The sequence below is a fragment of the Falco naumanni genome, chromosome 1, assembly GCF_017639655.2.
Source record: "Falco naumanni isolate bFalNau1 chromosome 1, bFalNau1.pat, whole genome shotgun sequence".
NCBI lineage: Eukaryota > Metazoa > Chordata > Aves > Falconiformes > Falconidae > Falco > Falco naumanni.
Window position 1 is genome coordinate 46,719,408 of NC_054054.1, and position 13,760 is coordinate 46,733,167.

The 13,760-nt window shown below is 50.0% G+C and overlaps 1 protein-coding gene across 6 annotated transcripts in view; it reads left to right on the forward strand.

Moving 5' to 3' along the window:
- Positions 1-592: 592 nt before the first annotated feature.
- FGFR3 (fibroblast growth factor receptor 3) overlaps positions 593-13,760 on the forward strand; it is a 58,139-nt gene continuing 44,971 nt past the window's right edge. For all 6 annotated transcript variants that reach the window (XM_040592136.1, XM_040592146.1, XM_040592154.1 and 3 more), the window contains exon 1: positions 593-791. In XM_040592136.1, coding sequence (XP_040448070.1) covers positions 617-791 — 175 coding nt within the window. In that variant the 5' untranslated portion in view covers positions 593-616. The remainder of the gene's footprint in view (positions 792-13,760) is intronic.

Below are 13,760 nucleotides of genomic sequence, written 5' to 3' on the forward strand. Positions count from 1 at the left end.
GCGCCCCGGGGACTGGGCGGGGGAAGGCAGCGGCGGAGCCGCCGCCCGCCCCGAGCGGCACCGGCCGCCCCCTTCCCCCTCCCGGCGCAGACCCTCCCGCCGCCGCCGCGGGGCCGGGCGCGGAGCGGAGCGGGCGGTGGGCGCGGCCCCCCGCGGCGGCGGCGGCGGCGGGGCGGGGCGGGGCGGCGGGGCGGGCGGCCCGGCCCGGCGGGCGGGGACATCGCAGCCGCCCCGCTCCGCGCCCGCACCGCGCCGAGCAGACGCAGGAGCGCCGCGGCGGCGGGCGGGCGGGCGGCGGCTCCTGCGGGCGAGCGCGCTCGCTCCCTCCATGCGCGGTGCGCGGCCAGCCGCGGGGCTTGCGCAGGTAGGCGCCCCGCCGCTCGGCGCCCGGGCTGCGCGCGTCCCCTGGCGCTTGCTTGCCCCCCCCCGCCTCCCCTCCACTTCCCCCCCCCCTCCCCTTTTTTACCCTGTTATTTTTCCTTCGCGTTATTTTTGCTTTTTCTCCCCCGCGTCGGCGCCAGGGGCGGGGGGGGCACCTCCTCGCCCTGAGCGCCTCTCTCCCTCTCCCGGCAGCGCGGCGGCGGAGCGGTGAGCGGCGGCAGCATGCGGCCGGGGGATGTCTGAGGCGGGCGGTGCGGCGGCGGCCGCGCTGCCCCGGCGCCGCGCCGGAGGCATGCGGGCGGCCTGGGGCTCCGTCTGGTGCCTGTGCCTGGCGGCGGCCGTCGGCGGGATGCCGTCGGCGCGGCGGGGCGGCGGCGCGGCGGCGGAGAGGAGCGGCGGGCAGCCGGCAGGTAAGGCTGCGCGGCCGCGCACACGTGCTTGGCGCTGGGGCGGGCGAGGGGCGGCTTCAGCGCTACGGAACCCCCCTCAGTGGGAGTGGGAGGGGGTCGGATGAGGGCGCCGGAGCCGGCTTCGCAGTTCCAAACGCGGGGCCGGTGGGGTGGCAGCCGGGCCGGGGCGACCCTGGGCGCATCGCGGCTCGGGCAAGCTGCAGAGGCGCCGGGGAAGGAAAAGCTGCTTGTAAGACGGTGCCGGTCCCCGGGAGCCCCCTGGCAGCGGGGCAGCCCGTGCGGCTTCCCGCGGCTGCGGCGGGGGAAGGAAAGATGCTTCCGTACGTGTGCAGCGCGCATCTTCGGCGCGGCCGGGCAGTGTCCTGACGGCGTGTGTGTCTGGGTGTGTGTAAGGAAGGGTCACTTCCAGCCACGGCGTGGGCGCAGGGCTGGAGTTGGGACAGCTCCGGGTTGGCGCACGCTGGGTCGCAGCTGCCGAAGTGCGGCTGTGCTGAGCCGGGAACGGCGTGTCGGGGGAGCCAGTAAAGATCTCCTCTCGAGTGGCAGCACTGCAGTTGCAAGTAAAAGAAAAAGTTAACACGTCGGACAAAAGCTGTTGTGTGTGTTTGTGTTGTGGGTTTTTTTTTTTGTTTTGATGTGTGGTTAGTTTTTTGGGTTTTGTTTTTTGTTATTTTTTTTTTAAATAACATACGGCGGGTCTGAAACGCCGCGTCTCTCTGATATGCCTCAGCTGCTACCTGAGTCCCTGTTTATTTTTCAAAGCTCTTTAATGGAAGGGAGCCCCCTCGCAGCCACCCGTCTTCGGGATTGCATGTACCCGGCAGAAAGTTTCCATTGTTCAGGAAAGGGTTTGAAGCCTGTTTGCCAAAAAAGTGACAGGGGAATAAATGGGCTTCGTGGAGGCTGGGGGGTGGGGGCATTACTTTCATACCCCTTTTGGTTAAAGTTATAAATCACACCGGGGGTTGGTTTTGTTTTCAAGAAAGTCCTAATAAAACACCAGATTCTTAGTGTAACTCGTTTGGCTCATTTTTCACAGCCAAAAGAATTGATTTATGGGGCAACATCTCAGCGACTCGGTCAGAGCAGATGAGGTCGGTGTGCGGGAGGAAGCCAGCAGCTCGCGCCGCTCACCGCCCTGGCGAGTGGCAGGGGCGAAGCGTCCCCTGTTCTCCCCAGTTTAGCCTGAAGCATGTACTGGTGGGCACCGCTGGAGCCACGGGGGTGGGGAACAACCTCGGGGGCTGCCTCGGAGGGCCCCCGGCTTTCCACCCATGCCTTCAGCCCGTAGCTCGGGGTTGATGATGTGTTCAAGTGGTGCTAAACCCTTCCCGTGCGCTGGGACACCTTTGGAAGTTAAGGCGTTAGGATGCTGTTGGGATTGTAACGAGCGAGGGAAACGTCCCTCCAGCGATGCCTGTGAGCTGAGCGCTGGGCTGGGGTTTCCAGGGGCTCCGGTGGAAATCCTGTGGACAGGCTCTCCTACCGCTCTCTCTGCTTTCTCCAAAGCAAAAGCGTTGCTGTCAAACCCACCCCTTGCTCCCTGGGAGCAGGATTGGGCCCTGAGCAGAGGGCTTCCCTTAACTCAGCGATGTCCCCAAGGGCCACCCCACGGCTGCGAGGGCCGGGGCAGCCTCGCCATGCCGGTGGCTCTCCCGCCCTACCGCTGCCGGCCACGTGCACCGGGAAGCACCGGGAGGCGTGAAGCCGGTGCGGTTCACCCAGCAGCCCCGCCAGCTTGGGGGTACCCGCTGCCCATCCATCCTGGGGCGGGGGAAGGTTGTGCAAAAGAAACTGTAAAGAATATAAACCTTCAGAGCCAAGTAAAAACACATTTTACTTTTTCAGTCTTTTTGAATTGAACGGTAAAAAGCAAATTCTTTCTCCTAGTCAAATGGGCCATGGGGTATTGGCTCATTACTGAGGGTTGTTGTTCGCTGGGCTTTGCATTTACAGTCTAAGGCCTTATTTTCCATAAAGGGGCTTGGAAGGATTTTTCCCCAGTGATCTAATTCTCCACACGGGGCTGTGAAGGCTGTAACAGCTACTGCTTTGTGCCTATACTCAGCTACATAAAACACACATTGAAGGGAGGCATTCTCGAGGTATGTGTATGTTTGCTAATATGAATACTCGCTATTAGCGGAGGTGGAGGGGGTGCAGGTTTTAACATCTCCGCAGGGAGGTGTTCGGCTGTTGGCAGGAAGGAGGCAGATGGCGGGGCTGTTGCTGAATAGAAGCTAAACTAAAAACACCAGGGGCCTCATCTGGGCTGAGTTTCTCTTCTCTCGCTTTCTCGGGGCTGCTGCAGGAAGAACAATGTCAAATTTCCCCCCCACCCCCCATCCCCCCGGTTTTTTTTTTTTATGAATGAAAGTAGAGCGGCGAGGCAGGATTGAATGTGTATGTCATTCAGGGGCTATGACAGAGATGATTAGGGAGGTCAGTGAACTCCTTTGCAGCCTTGAGCATGCGGTCACTCTATTCAGCAGCCACAGAATAGACATCAATATAAAAAAGCCCGTCCAATTTGCATTAGTATTCAGATAAAGATATTACTTCGTACGATTTGTGAATGTCAAGTAATGCTGGCTGTTTTCTTAGAGAGCAGACCAACTGAAACAGCAGCATTTTGCTTTTAAAAACTTCTGATAACAGGCCTGTCTCCTGTAGCTGGTTTGTATGTCTCTGTCTGTGTACGGTATACATGAAAAAGGGAATTTGTGGGCTTCTTAGGATTTGTGTTGCACTAGTTAGCTACTAAAGTTGTCTGTGTGCATTGAAAGAGTTGTATAGAGAGCTGCTGAGGTTTGAGCAGGTTTGTGTGGGAAGGGGAGAGCTCTCCCAGTCTGTCAGGAGCGAGAACTGAAGTTTCCTGGTGCAGCACTGGAGTCAAATTGTCAGCCAGAGTTACTGCACAGGCAGTTTTCAAGCCAGAAGAATGGAAGAGGGGCCATTGCGGGATTTTGCTTAAGTTGAATGGGAGGGCATGTACCAATTCCTGCGACTTTTCTGCTTGGAAGGAACTGGTGATGCACTGATTGGTTTTCGTCATGCAGCTGATGGTAACTGGGCTCTAAGCCTTTCAGCACATGCCCAGAGAGGGGCCCAAGGGGTAGGGTACAGTGGTCTGCATTGCTTCGCTTTGTGTATCTGAGTGTTTCAAAGTTCACCCTGAAATTATAAGGGTATTTGAAGTGGGTGCCAAATGGCACTGACCATTCCTGGAGCTGGCCTTGGGGTTTATGCATTAAAGCCCCCCTAAAAAGAGTCTCTTAGATACTGCTGGTGCTTCCTACTTTGTGCTTGAGACCATAAATGCTTCACATTCAGTGAGCAGCTATGAGCAATACAGTTTTGAGATTAAAAGTTGATCCATTTGTTCTCATTAACAGCAGCAGCTAAAAAAAGCTAATTAAGTCTTCAGTGTTGAGACTAGCATATTCTACTGCGCGATAAAGTAAGAGGACATGAGTAAGGATGATGAAATAGTGCTGCTTCTTTTTTTTAAAAAATCTATTTCTTAGCAAATAGCAAACTAGAAAGTCTGTTCCAGTGCAGAGGTTGACTCATTAAATGTCTTCAACACTAGCTGTATAACATCACATCTTCTACGTGTATTGACAAGGGTCACTCCAATTAAACCTGAGGGTTTTTTTGCTTTTAATTAAGACTTTATTAACCACTGAGTAGGGAACGTGATGAAAGTAAATCTGAAAATTGTGTGGCGAAGTGTTGATCTGCTAATTAAATCATGCAATTAAAGTAAGCCACTCTGACCAGCACGTTAACTTTTACGACTCCCTCCAACAAATCTGAAGTGTGCTGTTTGGGAAAACGTACCTGTCCTGAAGCCTGCCTGAGTGGTGTGGGTTTTGAAGTTAGTGGAACACTGAAGAAGTCTTGATTGCTGCATCCCCGCTGCGTCTGAACCATTTCCATCCAGTGGGACTCAGTCTGCTGCCTGGACAAAGCTGAAATTTTGTGTGAAGCTGCAGGACTTTTTCCCCCCCTCTATAAGGGTGGGAAACAAAGTTTTTCCCCTTAAAATATGGTCAATAAAAGTAACTTTAATATCCAACTATATGCTTAGAAAGCTGTCTTCCCTGAAAACTTACGGTGTATATCTGCTATTTCACTTGGAGACCCTAAAAGATAGGGAGTCAGCCCAGTTTCTGAGCAGTTAATAAAATTTCCAGAGTTTGACCAAGCTGTTTCTGACAGTGATCCGTCAGCTGGCACACAGAGCTGTGACTGAAGGCATTAGCTGAACCTTCATTTCAGCTGAGGTTAGGGCATGGACTGCTGGTAGATTTTTCTGGCTGGTCAGTGAAGCATGTGAGATCCAGTGCAGGAGCCTGGGCATGAGCTCTCAGATCAGAGTATGTGAAGTGGCTGTGGTGTTCTCATATTAGCTTTTGGCAATTTTTAGTATATGTGGGGTAGACGCAGCAGGAATATTACAAATTCACATATTTTTACTAAAAATACAGGTGAAAATCCCTCCCCAGTTTGGTGACATTTTCCCAGCTAGGCTGAGCCTGATACGCAGGCGATCAATTAAACCGACTTTATTTTTATTGTTTCCCCATTTGAATAGACTGTTCTCTTTTTCCTAGTGTGCTACATGCTTGTTAACTTTTCCTGTGTCCTGGGAGTCTGTCTCGCTCTGCATACCTGTTTCTGGTTTTTTTCTGACCCTTCAAAAAAACCCCAAAACCCAGCTTGAAATTGCCTGCTGACGCAGCACCCTCCAAGCCATTTGATAGCGTGGTTTGATGGAGCTGTTTCAGTGTTGACCATTTAATCTCTTTTAATACTGGTTAGTTAATAAACTTTATTCTCCTCCACATACTAGGCTGGATGCCAGAGAGGATGGTGGCTTGGTAAAACTTTGCCTTGCATCCTTTTTTTTTTTTTGCAGCAAGTGGGACTGCGGTTCAGCAAAGCCATTCATGGTATGTGAAAGCAGGCAGCCGGGCCTGCTAGGAGAAGTAAATCTGATAGCAAGCTCTACGCAAATGCTGGGCTAAAACCATGCCTGAAGATGTGTACAGTTGCCAAAAGCACCTTAAAATACCTTGTTACACCTTGAATTTTTTTCCTTGGCCTCCTGCATGGCTTATGTTTGCTGGTTGCCCCTTTGCTGGCTGTTGATCTGGTGATCTTGTGAAGAAAAATGAAGAAAAAATAAAAGTGCCTTTTCCTCTCAAGTAGAGCTGACTGTCCCAGTGTCCCAGTGCCCCTTTTCCAGTATGCTCACAGCTCAGGTTGTCACGTGCCATAGAATTTAAAGCCCTGGCTGTGTGAAGAAGGGCTTTTATTCCTGTGGTAAATGTGGTATTCCTGGTGTGCTTACCCCCGAAGTATCTGCTCCCTGGCTTGCATGACCAGGAAGTTTCTGTAATATCAAAAGCAAACAAGAACTGTGAGATACAAGCTGAGTAAAACCTTTGGTAAACTTAGTAGTTAAAATGTGAAAGCTAGTCAGACTTAAACCTGCCCTATTATTCTGATAGGCTATCTGGAGGTTGTCACGTTCAGGTGGATAGGGACTAGCCAGGTAGTTAAATATTTTTTTCCCCTCCCCCCTGTGGCACTCAGGTTACACAATGAAGCACAGGGGTTTTTTGAATAGCAGCAGGGTCAAGTAAGAAAACATTTCTCCAGTAACTGTTTCAGTTTCAGATGTATTCATCTCAAAAAGGTGTGGTATTTCTTGTGGAGGGGGAGGTAGGTCTTGCATGCTGGCCCTGCTTTCTCAAATCCAGAAAGCAGGGGAAGGTAAAGACTTAATTAACTAAAAAGGTTATATTAAAACTTGGAAAGAGATTTCTTTATCAGGCAGAACTGTATGCAAAACAATTACCATGTGCTTACACGTTTAGCATCTGTGAGATTTTGGGGCGGTGCCATTTCTGCAGGTTGCGAGGGGTTAAAAGTATTAATGACTCAGAAGTGAGAAGGGTTCCAAGTTTTTGGGTGAGGAAAGGACGCAGCCTAGGATCGCTCTCCGCGAACAAGCGGAGCTGTGCAGGCGGCGGTGTATGCTGGAGGCACCCTTGCCCAGGAACGCCGCAGCGCGAGCACCCCAGCATCGGTGTTTGCACCCAGGGGTTGTACTGTGAGCCACTGAGCTACCTGTGAACGTCACGCTGACACATGGCAGCATGCTGGTTTGGGTTCCCCACCCCACCCACCCCCCACTTTTCCTTTTCACCCAAGGAGCCAAGCTATTGCTCCATCCCTTAGTTTGAGCATAAGGTTTTTAGGGAAAGGAAGTGACGGACAGTCATGGTGCACCATGGCATGCCAGGCACCCACAAGGGTGGCATCCCAACTCCTGCTGTTTGATAACTGATGAAAGTATTTGTCAACTTATCTTCATTTATTACTTTTGCCCTGGAAAGCAGAGTGTCTTGTAGTTGTGCCCTTATTGCACCAAACTACCTCGTGCTGTTCACGAGGAATCTCACCAAAGCATTTCAGCTGATGTAGTTAGGTCGGTAAAGCCTTGGAGACCAGATCACTGCTGAGTTACAAGGGTTGGGCTGATACCCAGAAGTAATGGAGTTGAAGTGTTCTGGAGTTGACCTGGGATGAGCTGGGTGTAGGGGAGCCAGCAAAATAGCTGGATATTGCTCATGGGCCAAACCTTGTGGTGGTTATGGAGTGAGTAGGTGAGTTCTCACGGCTGCCAAGAGAGAGGAGCAATGCAAAGTAACAGGCAAGGACTGTTGTAGAAGGAGGGTACTATGGGTGAGAGCATCTCTGAAGCTTCTCTCACAAGATGCAGGTGGCACCTGGCTTCTGCGGAGATGGGGTGCAGACGTGGTCCCCGTAGCAGGACCCATGTCCCAGGAGATGTCTGGTCCCCTGTGTTGCTGGTGGAGGCTCTGCAGAGGGATTTACTGGGGGGGTTCTGTGGTGTGGAGCCAACGAGATCATGTGAAGCCCTGAAGGTGTTTCTACTCTGGGCTCTGCAGGGAGGGTGCATCGCCCTGGACTCACCCCCTCTTACTCTCCTGGGGAAGGCAAAACATGCATCTATGAAGGCTTTTCTTTTGAGGAAAAGGGAGCTACGGGAGATGTTCCTGGATCCAAATGATGAGACCAGACTTTATCAGCCTTACGCTTCCCCTGTCAAAAAACTGAAAAGCTCCAAAGAATTGGATTTTTAATTTTATTTTGATGCTTGGCAGACCTTGTAAAGAACTTTCATGACAAGTTTGGCTCCCGTTTTGGAGGGTTGTTGCTTGCTTTGGGGGTTTTACCATTCTCTGCTGCATGTAGTCCTGTAAAAATAATAGAGGTCCTGATCTTGTGCCTATTGAATCCTAAGCAAAAAAGCCCCCATTGATTTCCAAGGGAGCAGGCTGAAGCCCTTCACAGATCGTGGTGGGAGCAGCTATTTAGCATAAGCTGGGATTGTTTGGAAAGTTTTCTAATGACCCAAACATTTTAACAAGTAGGGGAAACCCTGCGAGTGAAAGGGCTCCCTGGTTTGGGGGTGGGGAGATGCCCAGTGCTGCTTCATGGGGGTGATCCCTGGAGCTTGCTCTCGATCCCTGGAGCTGGCTCTCCCATCACCTCCCATTCCCCTCAACCTCCTGTAACGCAGACCTTCACTTCCCATCTTGTTTTTTTATAACTCCAGCCTCGATTCAAGCCGGCAGCAGCATCGCAGCCTGAACATGAGACTAGAGGCAATGGTAATGGCCACCGCCTGGGCCCCCTGTGACTCCAGCGCGAGTTCTGCGTGGAGCCAAGCTGCAGCGCCGGCCGCCATCCCCTCATGCTCCATCCTCGTTGCCATTGTATCAGTGTCGGCCGGCATTAGCCCCGGTGCCGTGATCTGCAAGCCACACAATGCTCCGGGGAAAGTGTTAATAATCCCCGGCGGGGGTCCGCGGGCAAGAGGGGGTGAGCCTGCCGGTGGGCCAGCTCCAGCACCGCTCGCTGCTCGCACGGGCAGGAGCCAGCTGAGGAGCTTTCCTGGCCCTTCATGGGCAGGCAGAATTGGGGAAAATTTTTTTTCTCAGAGGGTCCGGTGGTTTTTTGGGTTTTATCCCTCCCTTTCACATACAAGACTCAAGCACAAGAAATTCCCTCCCAGCAAAATATTTCAGCAGCTTGTTTGGAGACTGCAGGTCTTGAACTAAGCGGTGATTTGATTTTTGTTTAAAATTTTTTGACTTCTTACATAGATTCCCCCAGGCAAGCATTTTGTTTCTAGCCGGTAGCAGGATCGGTGCAAGATGAGCATGCTGATTCCCGGAGACGTGCTTTGGGAGATGGGGGTATCAGACCTAAAAGTGAAGGGAAAAACCCAGTTGCAGTGGGAAGATTAGGGAGTTACGAGTGTGCCCTGACAACTAGCATGTGCAACTGAAGATAAATCCTCTGTGAGCCTGTCTTTAATTAAAAGAATGATTGGAATTAGGCATAGTACCATCTCTCCTGATCTGTATCATGTGTATCTGTACGAATAAAGCATTTTTGGGGAGGGAGAAGAGGAAAACACCAGATTTTAATCTTCCTTTGTTAGCCGATATGTCTGCCTTTTGAAAGGGCATATTTCTCCCAGTCTTTGAGTACCCAGGCTTGTTGACAGTAAACAACTGTCACTTGGCAGTTTATGAAAGAAGAAGAATGTTTAAGAAAACATGTCCAGTTAAAATAGTTATGTTAATAGGCTGGGGATTCATGCAGAAAGGGGGGGGGACTGGTAGATGGAGGTGCATAGATCAGCTGGTATTAACTGTGTTAGAGATGAGCTGTAAGTGAATGCAGTTGGGAAAAATAAAACCCACACCAAAAAATACGTACATTTTTACAGTCAGTGGGGTTTTTTTTCCAGGGAAAACTCAGAAAGCCTCTTTCTTGCCATGTGCAGTGGGGATGAGCTTTAGGGCTGGGAGCTCAGCACTCCCACTGACGGGCCCTAATGCTGCTTCATGCTTTATGGGCAGCATTTAGACCTTGCAGCTGCCCTGATATGTCCTTAGCCTTTGCTTTGCCGGGGTGGTTGGAAGAGAAGACTGCGAGAAAACTCAGCCTCCTAATTTGCAAATTGATTAATTACAGAAAGGAAGGAAAAAAAGAATTAAGAAACGGCAGATGGTGTCCTCTCTGCATCCCTGCCCAAAGTTGCTACAAATCCATCACCCACCTTCTTCTGAGTTAAACACACGTGAACATAGTGAGTGATGAGTGAGCGCAAAGCATTTGTTCCAGCTCGGCCCAAAGGCATCAGTGTCAAAAGCGTAATGAGGTCTTCATGTCAGACACTTGAAATCTGTAATTAAGCATAAAAATAAGTTCCAGGCTTTCCAGCTCCTGATTTCCCTGGCTTGGGAACAAGGGTGTAAGTAGCTGGTGGGGGATGCTGACATTAGTCTTGAAGTTACTGGGTAGAGCCACCCTCCTGCCCACAGTAAATACAGTAAACACTGTGTAGTTCAAATAAATAATGTGTAGATACTTAGTTACAGATACTCCACCTTTCCTTCAGCTGTGGGTATCTCTGAGGGGGTACTGTGGCAGCAGCACCTTCTCTTAACGGTGTTTCAGGTAAAACAGAGAGAGCTGCAGGAGCAAATGGGAATCCCTGGAATATGGGTGAAAGGGTCGCACTTAATTTTCTTTTGGCCACTGGTTCAATTAGTATTGCCATTATTTGGACAAGGAGGCAAAGGAAATGCAAACCTGAAGCCTGCTGCCACAAAAGTGCACTGCGATCTGCCCGGACAAAAAGGAAAGCTCCTAGAAAGTGTTTATTGAGTCATTCTGGGACTCCAACCTGTGTCTTATTTAATGAAGGAACGAGATTGCTGCCTCATTTTTATGCAGAGACATGGTGGTATCTTGGGATTTGGGAAGGCAGTGGGCGTCTCCATTGGGAAAGTCTTCTTGGAGGGGTGGGAACCACAGATGTCGCTGGAGGGGACAGGTGTTCTCCTTTGCCACATCTCCCTTGGTGCAGGGGCAAAAAGGGGCAGGTTTGTACCCAACAGTCCTGTTTTGGCACTGGGTCACTGCCTGAGAAACTGGACTGCCTGCTTGATCCTTGATTTGGTGACCCCATGCAATGTAAAATCCTTCCTGTGAGAAGCCCGTCTGCATGCTCTGAACAAGGTCGTCTTGTAGGTGGAATGTGTTAGTCCTGGCAAAAAAAGGCCTGAAACTGCCTCAGGTGCTTTCAAAATATGCGTAAATGTTTGAAGTGGAGGTTTTATCCCCCTCTGCCCCCCCTCCTCCCAGTGCATCACAAATGAGGTGCGAACAAGTGGTGCAGTCTTTGCAGGAATAACTTCACCCAGTGCTGGAGCCTGGCCGTTTTGGGGATGGGAAGGAGCAGCTGGAGGAGCAGCATGTGGTGTCTCAGGGCAGGGAGGGAGAGGAGACAACCCTGGATTAGCCACCTACCCTCAGAAAGGGAGTGGAGGGGCCAGAATGCCCCGGGCAGCTCTTGCTCCATTTCTGGGTGTATACATCAACCTGGCTGAATAGGTGTAAATATGTGGGGAGGTTGTCCAACTTCATGTCTTCACTAGTGTTATGAGGTGGTGGTTCATCCACCCATCCCACGCAAGGGAGCGTGGCAGGAGCTTAGCTTCAGTGCCTGACTTGCAGCGAAGAGAAATCCAGCCCTTGGGTACCTGCTGGGCTCAGTTTTTATCATGCACATTCTCTGTCTGCCCAGAGAGAGGTGGCTGTTTTCTTTCTCCCTTGACTTGCCTGTTGCGGTGACCACCCCTGCTGTCACAACAGCATCCATCTCACTCGGACGCTTGTGTGCTCTCTTGTTTGCAGAGAGAAAGAGGTTTTAGAAGTGTTTCAGGTGAGGGAAGGAAGGGAGGAGCTGGGAAAATCAGACTGGAGGATGGAGCAGGTGTCCAGAAGTGCCTGTGGAAGGTCCCTGGCTCGTGGACATAGGACCAGCCATGTCCTGCTGCAGGACACTGCAAACGGCCCTCTGCAGAGGGTCTGCATTTCCTTACAGCAGCATTAAAACAGCTGTGTATAGGGGTGTCCACCCTGCTGCTGGCAATACTGCAGCTTAATGTAGTACAGTTTGTAGAAGGTGATTGCTTGGGAGCCCTAAAACTGCTTGAAGGCAGTGGGAACTGAGACACGCATGACTTCCTTGAACTCTCTCTTAATTTATTACACGCAGTCCAAAACCCACCGTAATAGATACGGTTGCGGGAGACCATTAAAAGGTCCGTTCTGGTGAACCTGATGCCCTGCTGTTGCTGCTGGAAATGATAAACCGCCGTGTTTGGGGCGGATGGTATGTGTGCCCTCTGTGTGTGTGCGTATGCTTGGAAGCTGGTAAATTCTGCTAATTTAGGGATTGTTTTCTAAGTCTGTTTTCTATAACTCCGTAGACTTAATACAAATAAAGAACTGACTTTAGTTTCCTGTGAGAAATGCAGAACAAACGCTAAGTGTGGGATTTGAATGCAGAAAGGTGAAAACACAAATGTATACAGAAATGGCAAGTCAGACAAGCTGAAAAAATATTGTAAGGTTGATTTAACAGAGCAGTGAACTCAAAGCTGTCTAATCCCTTTAGCAGCCTTCTTTAAAGACGAGAAATAAATGAATTTTTGACATCTACTTTTCTTTTCCCATCTCTCCCAACGCGTTTCTATTAATGCTGAAGGATAAGACTTGAGTTTAGCACAAGGACCAAGTGTTGCAGCTTTAGTTAGATGTGCTTTCTAAATAATAACGTCTTCGTTTGTCATTTGTGACTTCAGATTAAAGTGGATCAGACTTTCTGAAAGGAGATTACAGTTAAACTTCTCCAACTTGGGTACCTGGCACCTAAATCTCACTTGAGTCACTGAAATAACAGGCTCAGTTTTGAAAGATGCTGAGCCAGGTCAGGCTCTACATGAAAATCGCTTAAGCACTCTCAAAATCTGGCTATTCATTTTGATGCTTGCATTTCAAATGTTTGACCTTTGTTTTCTTTACTAAGTATGCAGACAGAGCAGCCCCCAAATTATTGGGGTTTTTTCCGCTTTTACACATCTGAAAACGGCTAGCAGAGAAGACTTGAAGTTCTGCATCTTATTACTGAGAAATATAGGTCTTTGAAAACTACCATTTTATGTAACTCAAGGGAAGCTTGCAAAGGGGGGAATATTTACTTATTTTCATTGACATGAACATGGTCTGTCGCATATCTAAAACCCACAATCAGTTAGAAAAAAACCCACCCAAAGTACCTTAAACCTTTGCCCTCTCTTAATCCATGTACAAGAGGGGTTTTTTTTTTCAGATGTTCTCCCCCCACCCCACCCCCTCCGCTGAAATAGAGGCAATTGATAGGCTCATAAACAAATACCAAACATTAAGTCCTAATCTCCATATAGAGGAGTCTGACCCTTTTTATGGAGAGAGAGGGTAGAGGGAGGAAACGGGGCCAGGAGTTTGAGGTTTAATGCTTATTAAAGTTTTAGTGGGTGGGAAAATGCAATCAATAAATTTTGTTTAATGCCTTGAAACTGGTGTTAGTTTTCACTAGCTACACTGGAGGGTAGTTTTCATTTTGAAACTAGGACACTCGTAGTTGGAATGACAATTAATGTGGAGTGAATATGGTCCCAGTTGGAAGCCGATTTTTTGAATAGCATGAAAACTCCCCCCACCTCCCCGCCTTGGCTCCGGAGTGGGGTAGCTTCCGTTTTTAATTAGCGAACCAGGCAAAATTTAGCTCATTGTGTCTTTCTGCTCCTTTGGCCCAGTGGATAGCTTGGATTTCTCCATCTTGCTGTCATGAGGCTGTTCTTTTTATTTTTTTCCTTCAGTTTGGGTGTGGGGAGGAAGGGCAGGGGGGGCTTCAGGATACTTAGGATTAAAGTCATTGTTCAGGGGTATTTGCAGCCAGCTGCTTGCATTAAATGAAGATTAGAGGAACGCACATTAAAAGTGTAAGGGAAACGCAGAGGAGCT